Source organism: Colobus angolensis, unplaced genomic scaffold (genome assembly GCF_000951035.1).
Source record: "Colobus angolensis palliatus isolate OR3802 unplaced genomic scaffold, Cang.pa_1.0 Scaffold212, whole genome shotgun sequence".
NCBI lineage: Eukaryota > Metazoa > Chordata > Mammalia > Primates > Cercopithecidae > Colobus > Colobus angolensis.
In genome coordinates this window covers 3,932,412-3,948,090 of record NW_012115289.1, presented here as the reverse complement: position 1 = coordinate 3,948,090, position 15,679 = coordinate 3,932,412, and the positions used below count along the sequence as shown (strand labels likewise).

The following is a 15,679-nucleotide window of genomic DNA, read 5'->3' as shown; positions in this document are numbered from 1 at the left end:
GCTGAGGTGGGTGGATCACTTGAGGTCAGGAGTTTAAGACCAGTCTAGCCAACAGGCTCTACTAAAAATACAAAAAAATTAGCCAGGCATGGCGGGAGGCGCCTGTCATCCCAGCTACTCGGGAGGCTGAGGCAGGAGAACTGCCTGAACCTGGGAGGCAGGGGTGGCAGTGAGCCAAGATCACGCCATTGCACTCCAGCCTGGGCGACAGAGTGAGACTCCATCTCAAAAAAAAAAGTGTATAGTATCCTGATAATTATTATGGTATACTATTAAATAGTTTGGGAGATAGAAGGAAACCACTGTGGCCACCTTAAAAAGAAAGTAAAACACTGGAGTTCTGATTATACTAATCCAGAAGGAGATACACACACAAAGTTGCATATTAGGTCCATCGAAACTGTTTTTGTACACACACGAATGCATGGATATTTGAACTTATTAACCAAACAGTTCTTCTACCATAAAAAATATCTAAAAAAAAAAAAAAAAAGAGTGAGACTGCAGATTGCATCTAAGAAATTATTTTAGTCCAAAACATTTTATTTATTTATTTTTAGAAACAGGGTCTCACTCTGTCACCCAGGCTAGAGAGCAGTAGCCTGATCATGGCTCACTGTGACCTCAAAGTCCTGCGCTTGAGTGATCCTCCTATCTCAGCCTCCCAAATAGCTGGGACTGCATGTGCATGCCACTATACTCAGCTAAGTTTTACATTTTAAAATTTTTTTGTAGAGACAGGGTCTTGATAGGTTACCCAGGGTGGTCTAGAACTCCTGGCCTAAAGTGATCCTCTCGCCTCAGCCTCCCAAAGTGTTGGGATCACACACCCAACCCCAAAACCTTTTAAGTATTACTGATAAACATTAAGAGGTAACACCAAGAAGTAATAGGCAAAAGATTAATCATTAAAAGTAAAAATACCTTTTTTTTTTTTTTTTTGAGACGGAGTCTCGCTCTGTCGCCCGGGCTGGAGTGCTGTGGCCAGATCTCAGCTCACTGCAAGCTCCGCCTCCCGGGTTTACACCATTCTCCTGTCTCAGCCTCCCAAGTAGCTGGGACTACAGGTGCCGGCTAGTTTTTTGTATTTTTTAGTAGAGACGGGGTTCACTGATAAGTTTTCAAAACCAGGAGAGCAGGAGCCTTTTAATAGAAATTCAAAAAAGTCTAAAAAATTTTGTGGTGAAACTAGGAATGGTTACCATAGCAACAGATGAGTCTTGAGAAGGAAAATGGCCTTGTAAAAATAAAGTCAATATTTCCATTTTTATATTATTATTATTATTATTATTTTTGAGACAGAGTCTCTCTCTGTGGCCCACGCTGGAGTGCAGTAGCATGATCTCCAGCTGGCTGCAACCTTCACCCCTCAGGTTCAAGTGATTCTCATGCCTCAGCCTCCTGAGTAGCTGGGATTACAAGTGCATGCCCCCATGCCTGGCTAATTTTTTGTATTTTTAGTAAAGAATAGGTTTCACCATGTTGGCTAAGCTGGTCTCAAACTCCTGGCCTCAAGTGATCTGCCTGCCTCGGCCTCCCAAAGTGCTGGGATTACAGGCGTGAGCCACTGCACCTGGCCAAATATTTCAATTTTTAAATGACATATTAGTTCACCTCTATCCCAAAAGAAAGGTTATAATCTTGTTTAAATTACAGACGTATTTTATCTCAACCACATAAAATATTTAGAATATTCTGACATAAATTACTGAACACAATAAAATGTACTAAAGCTACAATATCAATGTTACTATTAATCAGTAATCCACTGGGTTTCTTACATCGTAAAGGCCTAGGGAAGAAATCAGAAGTTTCATGGGAAGTCACAGATGGCGTCAGATCATCCGCAGAAGACTGAGTTTCCTCGTCATCACCTGACAACAAGTCTTTTGCTATTTCCTCCTGGAAGAATAAGAAGGCAGTGCTAGAGTTAGAAATGATTACATCTCATTAATTAAGAAAACTATCTTTTTATAACATATAATTAAGAAGCAGTTGGAACCTTATGAAAGAAATATGAAATTCTCCTATTATTTACTTCATGTACAGAAATATTTAGTATTTGATATTATGTAATATTCAATAATATACTACTAAATGATAATTAGTGCAACTATATACTTATAACAAACAATTGCCTAATTTGTGGGTATACAGAGAGCTTATCTAAAGCTGTAGGCTAATTTTTAGTGAATTTACAACAAAAATAGTCTGACTTTTAAGTGCTTAACAATTATATTCATTTTCTGTCAATAATAAAGTAAAACTGAAAAAATGCCTCCAACCTCCACTCTTCCAATAATTTAAAAATCCGACTAATGAACAGCTCTGCCTACTGACATACTTTTAAAAGAAACACGTTTGAATTAATTTTTATGTAAGTATAGTCATCCTTATGCCTAGCACATAGTAGCCACTCAATAAATACTTGTTGAATGACTATGGTCATTAAGGTCTGTGGTACATTAATATCACATTGACTTAAAAGTGGGAACAACATAACTCACAGGAAGAGGTTCCAAGATGTGGATTCCTCTCCCTGCCTGAGATCTGAAAGGCAAGGAAAGGTTCCCAGGGATCTGTTAGCAGAGGCCATGGCCGTGTGAATTTTCCTCAGCAGGGACTAGGCCTCCCCACAACCAGCCTATGTTAGAGATGGATCACCGTGGTCTTGGCTGCTGCGGCCGCTGTCACTCCCAGAGCCAAGAAAACAGAACTTCTCTCCAACCACTCCACGCCTAAGTCAGCTTGGTTTGAAGGCTTCTGGGGGATTTATTAATCAAGGCTTTTATGTGTTTATACGATCAAAAGAAGTTAAGCCAAGATCTAAGTTTAGATACAATGTGTCTACACAGGAAAGATGAAAACATTACGGGAGAATATTCAGGCATGCAAAGTACCATGAAGCTGCTATTAATACTACTCTTAACATAGTGTGATCAAAGCCAAACAATGTTTAAATCAGCCACGGAAATAAGCGCAATGGGTCAACAAGAAGTTTACATTTAAGGATTATTAAATAATACTTTAAATGGAAAAAAAAACTCTAATAAAAGCAGTCAATGGTAACAGATCCTGAATTTTTCTTTCAAATACTCACACTTACTTTGTCTAATGTCATGTCTGGTAGTTCATCTGCCAGTTCACTTGGGGAACTATTTGCACTGGAATTTGCAACTGCTGGAATCGTAGGTTCATAGCCATAGAATGCCAGTAAGTCTTCTAGAGGCATGGTTCCTTCCTGTTCAAGCCAGGGCATAAACACGGACTCAGCAGATGTCACAATACTGAACTGCAGGTAAACTGTACTGTCCCCTTAGGTTCATAAAGCACATTATCAAAACAGCAGAACAAATCAAAGGTAAGCTTCAGTTTTTCTTTTTGTGCTGTTGTCAGAAAACAGGACCAAACACCTAGAGCTATAATTAATGTATAAACAAAAGCCTAACAATTAACACCTTAGTTTTTATTTTCCAGAAGCATTTTACTATTTTAAAAATTCCTCAAATATTTGCTTTAGTACCTTTTTTTAGCTTTCAAGTTAACATAAAGATTTGCCCTGAAAACATTTCCAATTAATCAATCAATAACTTGTAATTCACAGCTTCTTTCCGTGCATTTAACAGCTGACCGCTTGCTTTACTCTTCGTGTTAATTAGAAGACACCTGGTAGAAAAACCTTTGCTGAATGTTTACTAACATCAGCAATATTTATGTTCAAAGCACAATTATCCTTTTATATTCTTACTATATCTCTACTATATTTTCATACCAGTTTTTTTTAAAACAACTGTCTGAGGAAGATTATACTATTATCACCATTTTACAGGTGAGAAAACTGAGGCTTAATTCCGGGTTTGAATCCCAGTTCCCCAGTTATCTTACTGGCTGCTTTAATAAAATTGCATGCCCCGGCTACAGTGCTGCCTATGTTATGAATACCTATGCCATGCCTCATAGTGACACCAAGTCACTGTTTCCCTCTCAGGAATCCATGTGAAAATAAGTGTTACGATATACTACATAACATTCAGTGCATGCAGACTGCATATACAGCCAGGCTGCATACACAACTGTGTTAGGAATGATATGCTACACCATATAGCCTAGGTGTACAGTAGGCTACATTAATTAGCTACTTTTGTCTAAGCATACTCTATGATGTTCACACAGCAATGAAACTGCCTAATGACGCCTTTCTCAGATGTATTCCCTCGTTCAGCGACACATGACTATGTTTTAACTACTAAAGCGTACAGAACTATTTATCATTCAAGGTCGGTCACAGTGGCTCACACCTGTAATCCTAGCACTTTGGAAGGCCAAGGCAGGCAGATCACTTGAGGTCAGGAGTTTGAGACCAGCCTGGCCAACATGGTGAAAACCCATCTCTACTAAAAATACAAAAAAGAAAAAAAAGAACTATTTATCATTCAAATAAGTAACTTCAAAACAATATACTCATGAACTAGTTAATCTGTTAAATATTTTTAAGATTTCTGTATCCATCAATTAAGAGATTTATTTTTAAAATTTGCTTATGGTTTAGTTTTCCCTTTAAAATAAAATAATCCATAAAGCAAACAGCATGAAAACGCTAAAGCAGAGTATGCAAAACATGTCCACAGGTGATCACAAAGTGACCTGAGAAGAGCCAGTGATGATTCCTTAGAGGGCCAGCTGGCTGCCCACAGGGCCCACAGGGAATGCACCTTTGCAGGTGTGGAACTTACATAATTCATTGTGCGTAACTAAAACAGATTCATGCTAAATGAACTTACACAATCAGGTATATGATAGAAGACTAATTTATAAATTTGCAGTAGTAGACATACGCCTTTCTAATGACCATAAATGATCATGAAAATCTTTTTTAGCTTGGGATTTAAATCAACCAAAACTCCTTTGGGAGCATGGAGTCAGCATAAATTGAGTTGGATTGTCAGAACAGTGTGAAGTTCACCTACACCACGGGGAAACTTCCATGAATTATTTTTCTTCCAAACCAAAGAATCCCTTGAAGGTAACAAGACTCAGATTCAGAGTCTCTCTACAGTCCTATCTTGCTCCTTGCAGAGGCCACGCAGTGCATTCCCTTTGGCTCATATTGGTTCTAATGTAAGAGATGCCTGGGTTGCAGTCTTTGCCAAGCACCTGTCAGTAGTATTTCTCCAGAAGCTCACAGTTTCAGTCTTTCTTCCTGAAATGGGGAGTGGCAATTTTCACCTCTTATGCACTGATGGTCCACCTTCCCATCATTTACTCAGTTCTAAGTACTTGGCTGAGGGCTACTGGCTACTGGACATAAAAATTAAATTCACTGAAGAATCCCTGCTCACAAGGAATTCAGTCTTAGTGGGGGAAACTGATGAATTAGCCATTATAATACAATGTAATGACTTCAATATTCAATTGTGAGTATAGAGAAGGGCAGATCTACACCCCAAGAATACTCGTATGGAGGTATGCACAGAGGGTGAAGACTGAGCTAAGTCTTGAAAGATGACAAGGCTTCTGACAATACACAAATATAGGGCTGCCAAGTTTGATGACTGTAACAAACAGAGCACTGAGATACAGAGTAACACTCGGGGCCCACCTTCAGAGGGTAGCAGGGAAAGACAGTCAGCAATCTTCAGCAGAGGCCTGAAGTCTGAGAAGGCCAGTCCTGTGAAGAGTATTCCAGGCAAAAAAAAAGACACATGTGAGGCCTGAAGGGCTGAAGGTGGTTTCCTACTAAGCCAAATGGCCAAAGTTTGGTGAGTAGAATGAAGAATGGTTGAAGAGAATGGAAAGAGAGGCAGGGACAGATCACAAAGGGCCTCAGGGCCAGGGAAAGGAACCTGGACTTCATTCCCAAGGCAATGAGGAGCCATCGGAGACTCATAAAAAGGGAGTACCATGGCGTTATTTCTTCTTAAAATACTGAACACCTGCATGAAGAAAAGTTGAGAAGGGTGGAGAGATACAGGAGAAGCAGGGAAACCACTTAAAAAGCCTCGTGCTAGGTGAGGGTAGTGATACACAAGAGGAGAGAAGTGAAGAGACATATTCTGAGGTAGAACCAAATGGGTCACTGGACGTGGGAGGGAAAGGGAAGGAGGACTCCCCAGTTTTCTATTTGAGCAATTGCCTAGACGGTGGTAACTTCTGCCAAGATAGAGAATACTAAAGGAATAAAAGGTTTTGGAAGGAAAACAAAACAAAAACAAGAGTTCTGCAAAGGACATGGTTCAGTTTAAGAGGACTATGAAACATCCAAGTAGAAAAGTCAGGTTGGCCAGGAGCCTGGAGCTCAGAGAACCAGGCTGGGCTAAAGATATAAATCTGGCATTCATTAGCATCTAGATGATATTTAAAACCACAGAAGTTGATGAGCTCACCCACGGAGAGGGTAGAGAGAAAAGACGAGGGGATCTATGCTTATCAGAAGAACTTTCAAATATGTTACACTATGGGCAATGGGTATGTCTGAAAATTCTTAAACATGATTCGTATTTTGGAAATAATGTTCTAAGGGAAGCAGAATGAGAGCCTGAACTAAGAAGGGGGATTATTTGAGTGAAATTTAGGGAAAGATACATTTCTTGAGTTACTTGATAGAAGGAATGAAAGCAACATAGGAGTTTAAATGGATTGCCAGATTTCTGGCCTGGGAAGTTAGGTAACTATAGCACGACTATGAGACAGAAACACAAGATATACTTAAGGATGGGACAGTAATGATCAGTTTAAGGTGAAAGCTAAAGCAGTGGTTTGAGTGAGATCACCCAGAAAAGGCACACAGAGTAAGAAGACAATAGCCAAAACCCCAGAAAATGTTAATGAAAATGCGGGCAAAGAAGGAAAAGATCATAAAATAAGGAGGGAGAAGTCAGACAATAGAACCAGGAAAAAGTAGGATTACATAAATTAAGGCAGAAACAAGTATGGATAATCAGGAATGGTCACTTGGGTCAAATTCCAAAAAGAAATTAAGAAAAAGACAAGAAATCTTAGCATCTAGCAATCAGGAATTATTGGTGACCTGGGCCAGGCGCGGTGGCTGCTGCCTGTAATCCTAGCACTTTGGGAGGCCGAGGTAGGATCGCTTGAGCCCAGGAGTTGGAGACCAGCCTGGGCATAGAAAGACCCCTTCTCCATAAAAAAAATTTTTTTTTAATCAGCCAGGGTGGTGGGGTACACCTGTAATCCCTAGGCTTTGGAAGGCTGAGGTGGGAAAATTGCTTAAGCCCAGGAGGTCAAGGTTGCAGTGAGCTATGATCATATCACTGCACTCTAGCCTGGGTGACAGAGTGAGACCATCTCTACATAAGTAATTATTGGTGGCCTTATAGCATGGTGGAAGAAGCCAAGTTAAGGACTGAATGGGAGGGGAAGAAAGTACATACGTGACTTGAGACTTGGCTACAAAAGGAGAGTGACTGAGGGCAACATAAGATCAAAAGAAAATTTCTTCCAAATGTGGGATCTACATGAGTAGGATTCTTATGTGGAAATTAAAAAAAAAGGGTAGAAGAATAAATTGAGGGCAAGAAGGATAGAATCTAGAGGTTAGCCTGGGATATCACAGATACTTCACAGGACAGGAGGGAAAGAATAATATAAAAGTTTGTATATGTGAGGGAGACGGGAGGTTCCCAGCACTCACTCAAGAAAACCTCCACTTTTCTATAAAGACACAGGCATGACCATCTGTTGAGGGAGAAGATGACCATCTTCATAGAAACTTCATTAATAAGTTCAAGTGATGACAGTGGTGGCCAGAGGGTTGATGCTAAAACACAAATCATTTGTACCAAAACTTTTAAAGCAAAACTGGAAAAGGTGACCCTAGTCTCTGAAGCACTTCGCAAATGAGCTCTCTATGAGAGCCTATTAATAAAGCACTTAAGTCCTTTAAAACATAAAAACAATTTTTTCAAAATTGACTTAGTAAGTCTCAAAGTCTGTAAGGATCTGTGGTAGCTAAATCAGCTTAGAAGTGTGATCCCAGGTATAAGGATTTTTCTCTTCCTTTTCTTGGGTATTTTGTTGAACCTATTTACATTTTAAGGCACACAGTAGAATCTAGTCACACTTATAAATGAACTCGTCTATAAATTAAAGGATTTCTATCAGGAAGAGTACCATATTTAGGGCAGAAGACCCCCCAATTGCTAACCATTATATTGGACAAATCACCTAATCCCTCTCACCTCCATTTCCTCATATACCATCATTTCCCTGATCCTATGATGCACTCCCTCACATATCAGAATCAGGATGTAGGCTGATACTAAAGCGCAAACTTCATATACAAGTGTTCCTCCCCCTACCCCTACACTGTTTAGAAATTAACAGTAGGCCGGGCGCGGTGGCTCACGCCTGTAATCCCAGCACTCTGGGAGGCCGAGGCGGGTGGATCACAAGGTCAGCAGATTGAGACCATCCTGGCTAACACGGTGAAACCCTGTCTCTACTAAAAACAAAACAAAACAAAACAAAAAAAATTAGCTAGTTGTGGTGGCGGGCACCTATAGTCCCAGCTACTTGGGAGACTGAGACAGGAGAATGGTGTGAACCCAGGAGGCAGAGCTTGCAGTGAGCCAAGACTGCGCCACTGCACTCCAGCCTGGGCAACAGAGCAAGACTCCATCTCAAAAAAAGAAAAAAAAAAAAGAAAAGAAATCAACACTACGTCCTATAATCAACAAGGCCTCTGAGCCTAGAAAAATAATGCCAACATTCATCTGACACAACTGATGGCATTGCTGGATGGACCAAATGAGACGGTCTGAGATGCATTTCATGTTAATAACTAACGCCTGTCTGACACCTTAAGGCACAGGCTGCTAAACAATACACATATAATTTGTTTAAATGTCTTGTGATCTTTTTTTTCCAGACAGGGTCTCAGTCTGTCACATACTCTGGAATACAGCGGCACAATCATAGCTCACTGCAACCTTGAACTCCTGGGATGATCAAGTGATCCTCCCACCTCAGCCTCCCAAGTAGCTGGGGCTACAGGTATGCACCACCATGCCCAGCTAATTTTTAAATTTTTTGGTAGAAATGGGATCTCACTATGTGGCCCAGGCTGGTCTCAGATCCTGGGCTCAAGCGATCGTTCCACTTTAGTCTCCCAAAGTGCTAAGATTACACGTGTGAGCCACTGCCCCCAGCCTAAATGCTTTTTCTTTTTCTCTTTTAACAAAAAAGAAAAAACCTATACTAAAGTCTAAGTGGTAGAAAAAGTGATTTTTTACTTTCTCATTTGTGCTTTTCTGAATTTTTGAATTTTTCTCACAGTGAACACTAAGGCGATAATTATATATTAATAAAAGCAGAAATAAGAACTCTTTAAAAAGTTCTACCAGCCAGGTGCAGTGGTTCACGCTATAATCCCAGTACCTTGGGAGGCCAAGGCAGGTGGATTGCCCGAGGTCAGGAGTCCAAGACCAGCCTGGTCAACACGGCAAAACCCCGTCTCTACCAAAAATACAAAAAGTAGCCAGGTGTGATGGTGGATGCCTGTAATCCCAACCACTTGGGAGGCCGAGGCAGGAGAATCACTTGAACCCAGGTGGCACAGGCTGTAGTGAGCCAAGACTGCGCCCCAGCCTGCACAATGGAGCAAGTTCTACCTATAAATCTAGGACTATTGAAAGCTCTCAGAAGGCAGTAATAAGAATACATTAAAATATATAAAGATATTACATAAGCCATATTTTAGTATGTTTAATAACTAAAATCTAGCCACATATTCTATACTCAAAGAGCTACTGTAAGAAAATTGCTTTTGTACTTACCTTATTTTCCATAACACATGATGTAATAAAAATTTGTGAACACTAAGATATGGGCCATATTACAGTCAATACACTACTGAGTTTATTTACTATGAACATAAAAACTTAAAATTCTTGCAAATGAACATTAACATCAATCCCCTAAGACTGTTAACACACACCAATACCTACACTATTCCACTAATAAAAGATTAATACACTATTTCAAGTTATATAGAAATAATCAAAACATAATTTGAAATTCCTTCTAAAAACTTGATCCTTACTCTTTATATTTGTGTCTCTGTTTTTAATTCATTTTCATGTTTCATTAAACATCAATAAAAATAATAGAGACCACATGTATACAGCTGTACTTTACTACAGATAAATACCACAGATCAGAGCAAGTGGGAGGGCAGTTAAGTCACTCTTCTGTTTCCCTGCGTATTAACGTGAGGAAGGAAATAAAATAACATTCCACTCCTGCCTCACAAAGCTACTAAGCGGAGGAGATGATATATATAATATGCTTGCCCTTTTCAAGAAAAAGAGGTGTAGGATAACTCAGGGGATAAGTATCATTTCTGAAAGCTTTTGTTATTCTGGATGATTAGAAATTTTCAAATATGGTTAAGCAAGCATAAATCCTACATGTTTTCAAGGTAACCCGTATAGGGACCTCTCTATATACAGTCCTGGTATAAATGTATGTTAAAAATACAGTTCATTTGAATTTATATTGACTTGGGGCTTAAAAAATTATAAACTACACTCATTCTTGCCAACCTTTTAAAAGATGACTTTTAAAGGAGCAGGGGATGGGATATTACCAATTTATATTTGAAAATACAGTAAACCTTTTTCAATTTTCTTAAAATATTCCACTAGATTATGAGTTATTTGAAGGAAAAGACTTCTCTCTGTATCTACTACAGTACTTAGCCAAATTCAAGTTTGACCCTTAGCAGAATAGTACGATATAATGGGAAGAGGGCTAGACTAGGATTCAGAACTAATCTTAGGGCCTATAGTTTTCCGTATCTCAATTTTCTCATCTTTTGTAAAATGCCTATGTGTACCTACTTCACTGTGCTGATATAAGCTTAAAAATTAGGTTAAGAGATACAAAATAATTTTGAAAAATTAAATGAAAACATACTTATTAGGCTATCCCCCAAAATAAAAGTGAAAATTAAAAAAAGATTATGATCCTATTTTTATTTCAGGTAGATTATTTTAAAAATTACAACAGAATTTCAAAATCTTTGTAAATGTGTATATTAAAGTAAATCTTATACCTTTTCTAAGTCTTCAATTTCAGAACTGAAGTTTTTACCCTCATCCATCATTTCCTCTTCTTCAAGAGTTCTTTCATCATCATAGTCATGGACCAACATCTCAGCAGTGGGGTCAAAATCATGATCTTCAGAAGACAAAGACCCAACTGGAATAAAACAAACTGAATCACTTCACACATTTACAAGGTTATTAACAAAATAAAATAAAAATTTATGTTCTTCTGCCAGTTCATTTTAATGTTTACATGAGGGTTTTAATAAATGAATTTACTATATACTTTATAGGTTATAAATTAAGACCCTATGATTCTGAAAATACGTCTAAACCAGCAAAATAACAAGGCAAAGTTATTCACAAACACTTTTATAAGGGGTCTAGTCCACAAGAAAACATCTTATAACAACAAAGTGATTTAAGCAGCATGATCTTAAAGAAACATTCTAGTAGAAAAAGGAGTCAAACTCGCTTATCAGTTCATTTAATACAGCTGTCTAAAAGCAAAGTAAAATGTCAGAAGAATTAAATTTCCATGAACAGAAGATTTCACAAGAATCTACTATACACTAAGACTCACACTTCAGGATAATACAAATTTTACTCAAATTCTAACCCTCAAATAAACACAAAAACACAACAAAAATCTGTTTTATAAAACAAATAAAAGTTTCTGTGAAGCAGCTATACAGCCATTCAGCTTTTAAAAGCACTGTATCACTTTACATATCTCTAACAGTACTTCAAGTTCCCTAGCATTAATCAGACAAGCATTAAACTGTAAGACTTTGCTTTACTTTGGATTACTAACAAAGTTCTTAGGATTATGTGTAGGGAATACAGAAAATCACATCTGAAGGTTTTGGAAGATGTATCCATTGCAAGTTGTTTTGGATAATTCATACTTGTTTATAAAACTATAATATCTTTTAATAGCAAATATGAAATCTATAGGAAACTCCAAAAACCAAGAGAAGAAATGACTAAAATCCACAATCCCAAAGAAATGAAATCAAATTTATAAGAAAACAGGACTTTCTCCACTTGTTTTACTCTAGTATCCAATTCAATTAGACCAGTAACCCTCAGAGAAAGGAAGGAAAGTATCAGAAACTGCAGTTGGGGGAAGGAAGAAGTGGATGGAAGCATACTCAACATAAAAAGTTTAATCTGTTCTTAGTCAAGCTACTGAATATTTTAAAATTTCAAACATTTCAGGACAGTGTGAGATCATTACCAAAACACGGAACTAGGCCAAAGATTGTTCACTATGGAAAAACCACACACATAATTCATTATTTTTGATTCTAGGTTCAGAGAACTCTAATTAGTTTTAAAAATACCATTCTACAGGACTTAATTTTTTGGTAGGTTTACATTATGTTATCTTCCTTAACGTTGAAAAATATCTGCTCATTTAAAAACCTGTTGATTTACATGTGGTTTAATTTAAAAAGAAATACAGGCCAGGGGCGGTGGCTCATGCATGTAATCCCAGCACTTTGGGAGGCCAAGGTGGGGGGATCACCTGAGGTTAGGAGTTCCAGACCAGCCTGGCCAACACAGCAAAACCCTGTCTCTACTAAAAATACAAAAAAATTAGCTCGGCATGGTGGCGGGCACCTGTAATATCAGCTACTTGGGAGGCTGAGGCAGGAGAATCGCTTGAACCTGGGAGGTCAAGGCTGTAGTGAGCCAAGATCACACCATTGCACTCCAGCCTGAGCAACGGAGCAAGACTCCATTTCAAAAAACAAACAAACAAAAAAAGACATATGAATATTAATTAATTAGCTCACATCCAGCATTACAAATTTTCTTTTTTTGAGGAATTCCTGGCAAGTTCCACGGTATGCCAAAGAGGCAGAAATGAAATAGATGCTGACTTTTCCACCTCTTTGGTAGCAGAGCTCCTCTGGACTCTTCTGTTACTTCTCTACCACTTGGCACAACAGGCTTCCCCTTTAACATGGAAGGTATTCAATAAGGGCCAAAAATCGAAGGACCTGAGGGTCTACTCCCAGCTTTGTCCTTGGCTTTTTGGGACCTGAAGCAAGTCATTTAAACTTTCTAGGTCTAGCTCCTGTCTTCCATTTGCAAAACACATGGGGATGACTGAAAGGACCTCAAAAGTCCCTTCCAACTCAAAAATTCTTTTTAAAAAACTGGATAATTAATCTCAGTACTTTGGGAGGCTGAGGCGGGCGAATCACTTGAGATCAGGAGTTCAAGATCAGCCTGACCAGCATGGTGAAATCCCATCTCTACTAAAAATACAGAAAAATTAGCCGGGTGTGGTGGCACATCCCTGTAGTACCAGCTACCTGGGAGGCTGAGGCAGTAGAATGGCTTGAACCTAGAAGGCAGAGGTTACAGTGAGATTGGGCCAATGCACTCCAGCCTGGGTGACATCTCAAAACAAACAAACAAACAACAACAACAACAACAAAACAGGCTAGTTGATTAAAAACAGGTTACACTGTCTTTTGGCTTTTTATTTAGATTGAAACTTCTTCAAAGAAGTCAGTGAGGCCAAACGGAAAAGTTCCATTAACCCAGCTGCTTGACATCGTGTATATATTTTCCTAAAATCAGTTATAACAAAAAAGTTCATCTTAAAATTAACAAAAATTTTTAGAATAAACTTTAAAGATGTAGCCTAAATGACAGTCAAGTGAGGCTCTGAAGGTCGAGTAGATATAAAAAGTAATACTGTAAGGAAACAGACTGTTCACTCTACGGAAACAAGTTGTAATGGAAGATTTAGGAGCTCATCTGTGCTCCACCGCTAACTAAAGTTATTTAAAAGTCTCCTCAAGTGTAAAATAATGGAGTTGGACTAGTCCAGAGGTGCTTTTCCTATAGACTACGAGAGGGAAGACAGCGAAGAGGTAAACAGAAAGGGGATGAGAAACTGAAACAAAGATATCCTTACATGATCAGCACTATCCTTACATGATTAGCACATGAGGAAAGGTCCTTATCATGGACCTGCTTCAGGAATTCTACAAACCCCAGATTGTGTGTAATTATGCATATGTGCAGAGTTCTGGGACACATCCCTTGCTTTCATTAGATCCTCACAGAGGTTTCTGACCTCAAGAAAGTTAAGAAACACCGTACTAGATGACCTAAGATTGTCTCAGCTCAGAAGTCGAAATCACCATTTTTCTGTGACAAATTTGGAAGTTCTGTCTTTTTTATTTTAAGGTAGCTTTACCTCTCAACTTCCAATTTTAACATAATTCACAGACATTTAATTATGAAAAAGAAACAAAGTAAGAGGAGATGAGGAGTCACGGTTAGTAAAGTAGTCCCAGAGTTCTGACAAATTACTCACTCTCTCGAAGAAACCGAAATTAAAATCTAAATTGCTAAAGTTGGTGTCAAGTTAATTTGGGATTAACTGTTTCAGGCTCGGAGGAAAAATAAGATATGTAATAATTAAAGCCATATTACTTAAAAGAACGCGTGTCGAAGCAGCTTTGTAACAGTTACCTTTCCAACATGCAAGAGAAAACAACAAAGAACCGTGTAACTGTTCCCTCCCCAAACTTAACTACTAAATGCACATTGAAGCTCTTAAAAATCAATGAACAAAAACCTGCAGGATACATTTCTGTGGGGAATCATTTAGCAACAGATCTTTGAGCCCACATTACCCACTAGGAACCACTGAAGACGTAAGAAAATAGGACAAACCTGGGCTCGAACTTCCAAAAGAAGCCTAGGAGAGAGAGAAGAAAACGTGAGGTTAGATCCCGCAGCCGGGGAAAGAGGCAGCGCCGGCAATAGGGCGCAGAGGAGGCGGAGTCGAGCGCTCCACCGCAGCTGCCAAAAGTGCAAGACGTAGCTTCGCTCCAATCGCTCCCGGCCCCTTTCGGGCCCCCTCTTGGCTGCCTCGCCTTCCTCCCCGAGTCCCCAGTGTACAAACTCACAGACCCAGGACTAAGCCCGGAGTCTGAGAGGCAACTCCAAGTCGCTTCTTGGAGCTCAGCAAGTTACAAAGCGGAGAAGCAAAACCCAGAGCAGTCGGCTCGCACCATCAGTCCCCATCCCTGGCATCTCCGGAGTCCCCCAAATCCCGCCCGGCTTTCCGAAGCCCCAAACAACTCCAAACGTAACACCCTTTTCTGGAAGGAACTCGCGTTCTGAGCACCCAGTCTGCCCCTGGGGCCCGGGAGCCCCAACTCCGAGGCCGATCTCTTCCCCTGGAGCATAGGCCAGCTCGAATCGGACACTCGCCCCCAAACCAAAGCGCGAGCCCCCCATCCTCTCTCCCGAGTCCAGAGATGCAGTTCCTCTCAGTTCCAGGGATGCTGGCTCCTTCCACCAGAGTGTTCAGTCCCTCCCTGGACCGCCAGCGCGCCTCCAGCCCCAGCGAGCTCCAGCCCAGGGGCTCCTGCCACAACGCCCCCTCCCCCCAGCTCACCAGTCCCGGGGGACATGGCCGGGGCAGCTTCGCTTGCCCAGCCTTCTTTCCTCCAGCCCAGAGTAAACTGGGGCTATCAAGCCTCTCTCCTGGAGAGGGCGTCGAGGGTCTCGGTCTGCCCTTTAACCCCAGGGGCGCCCGCACCTCCCGGGCTACGGAGCGGGGAGTCCCGCTCTTC

At 40.0% G+C, this 15,679-nt stretch overlaps 1 protein-coding gene and 1 long non-coding RNA gene across 4 annotated transcripts in view; one reads left to right on the top strand and one right to left on the bottom strand.

The window, feature by feature from the left end:
• MIER3 (mesoderm induction early response 1, family member 3) overlaps nt 1-14,802 on the bottom strand; it is a 31,158-nt gene extending 16,356 nt beyond the window's left edge. Inside the window, exons 1-4 of one of the 3 annotated variants that reach the window (XM_011942921.1) lie at nt 14,772-14,802; nt 11,075-11,220; nt 3,107-3,241; nt 1,782-1,902 (exon numbers count right to left, since the gene is read on the bottom strand). In XM_011942921.1, the coding sequence (XP_011798311.1) occupies nt 1,782-1,902; nt 3,107-3,241; nt 11,075-11,173 (355 nt within the window). In that variant the 5' untranslated portion in view covers nt 11,174-11,220; nt 14,772-14,802. Of the gene's footprint in view, nt 1-1,781; nt 1,903-3,106; nt 3,242-11,074; nt 11,236-14,771 lie in introns of all 3 variants that reach the window. The other 2 variants (XM_011942920.1, XM_011942922.1) reach the window with 2 other exon arrangements.
• Nucleotides 5,484-11,301, top strand: LOC105512452. Its single transcript, XR_001001855.1, has 2 exons — nt 5,484-5,759; nt 11,141-11,301. It is a non-coding gene; the product is annotated as an uncharacterized LOC105512452 (long non-coding RNA).
• Nucleotides 14,803-15,679: the final 877 nt, after the last annotated feature.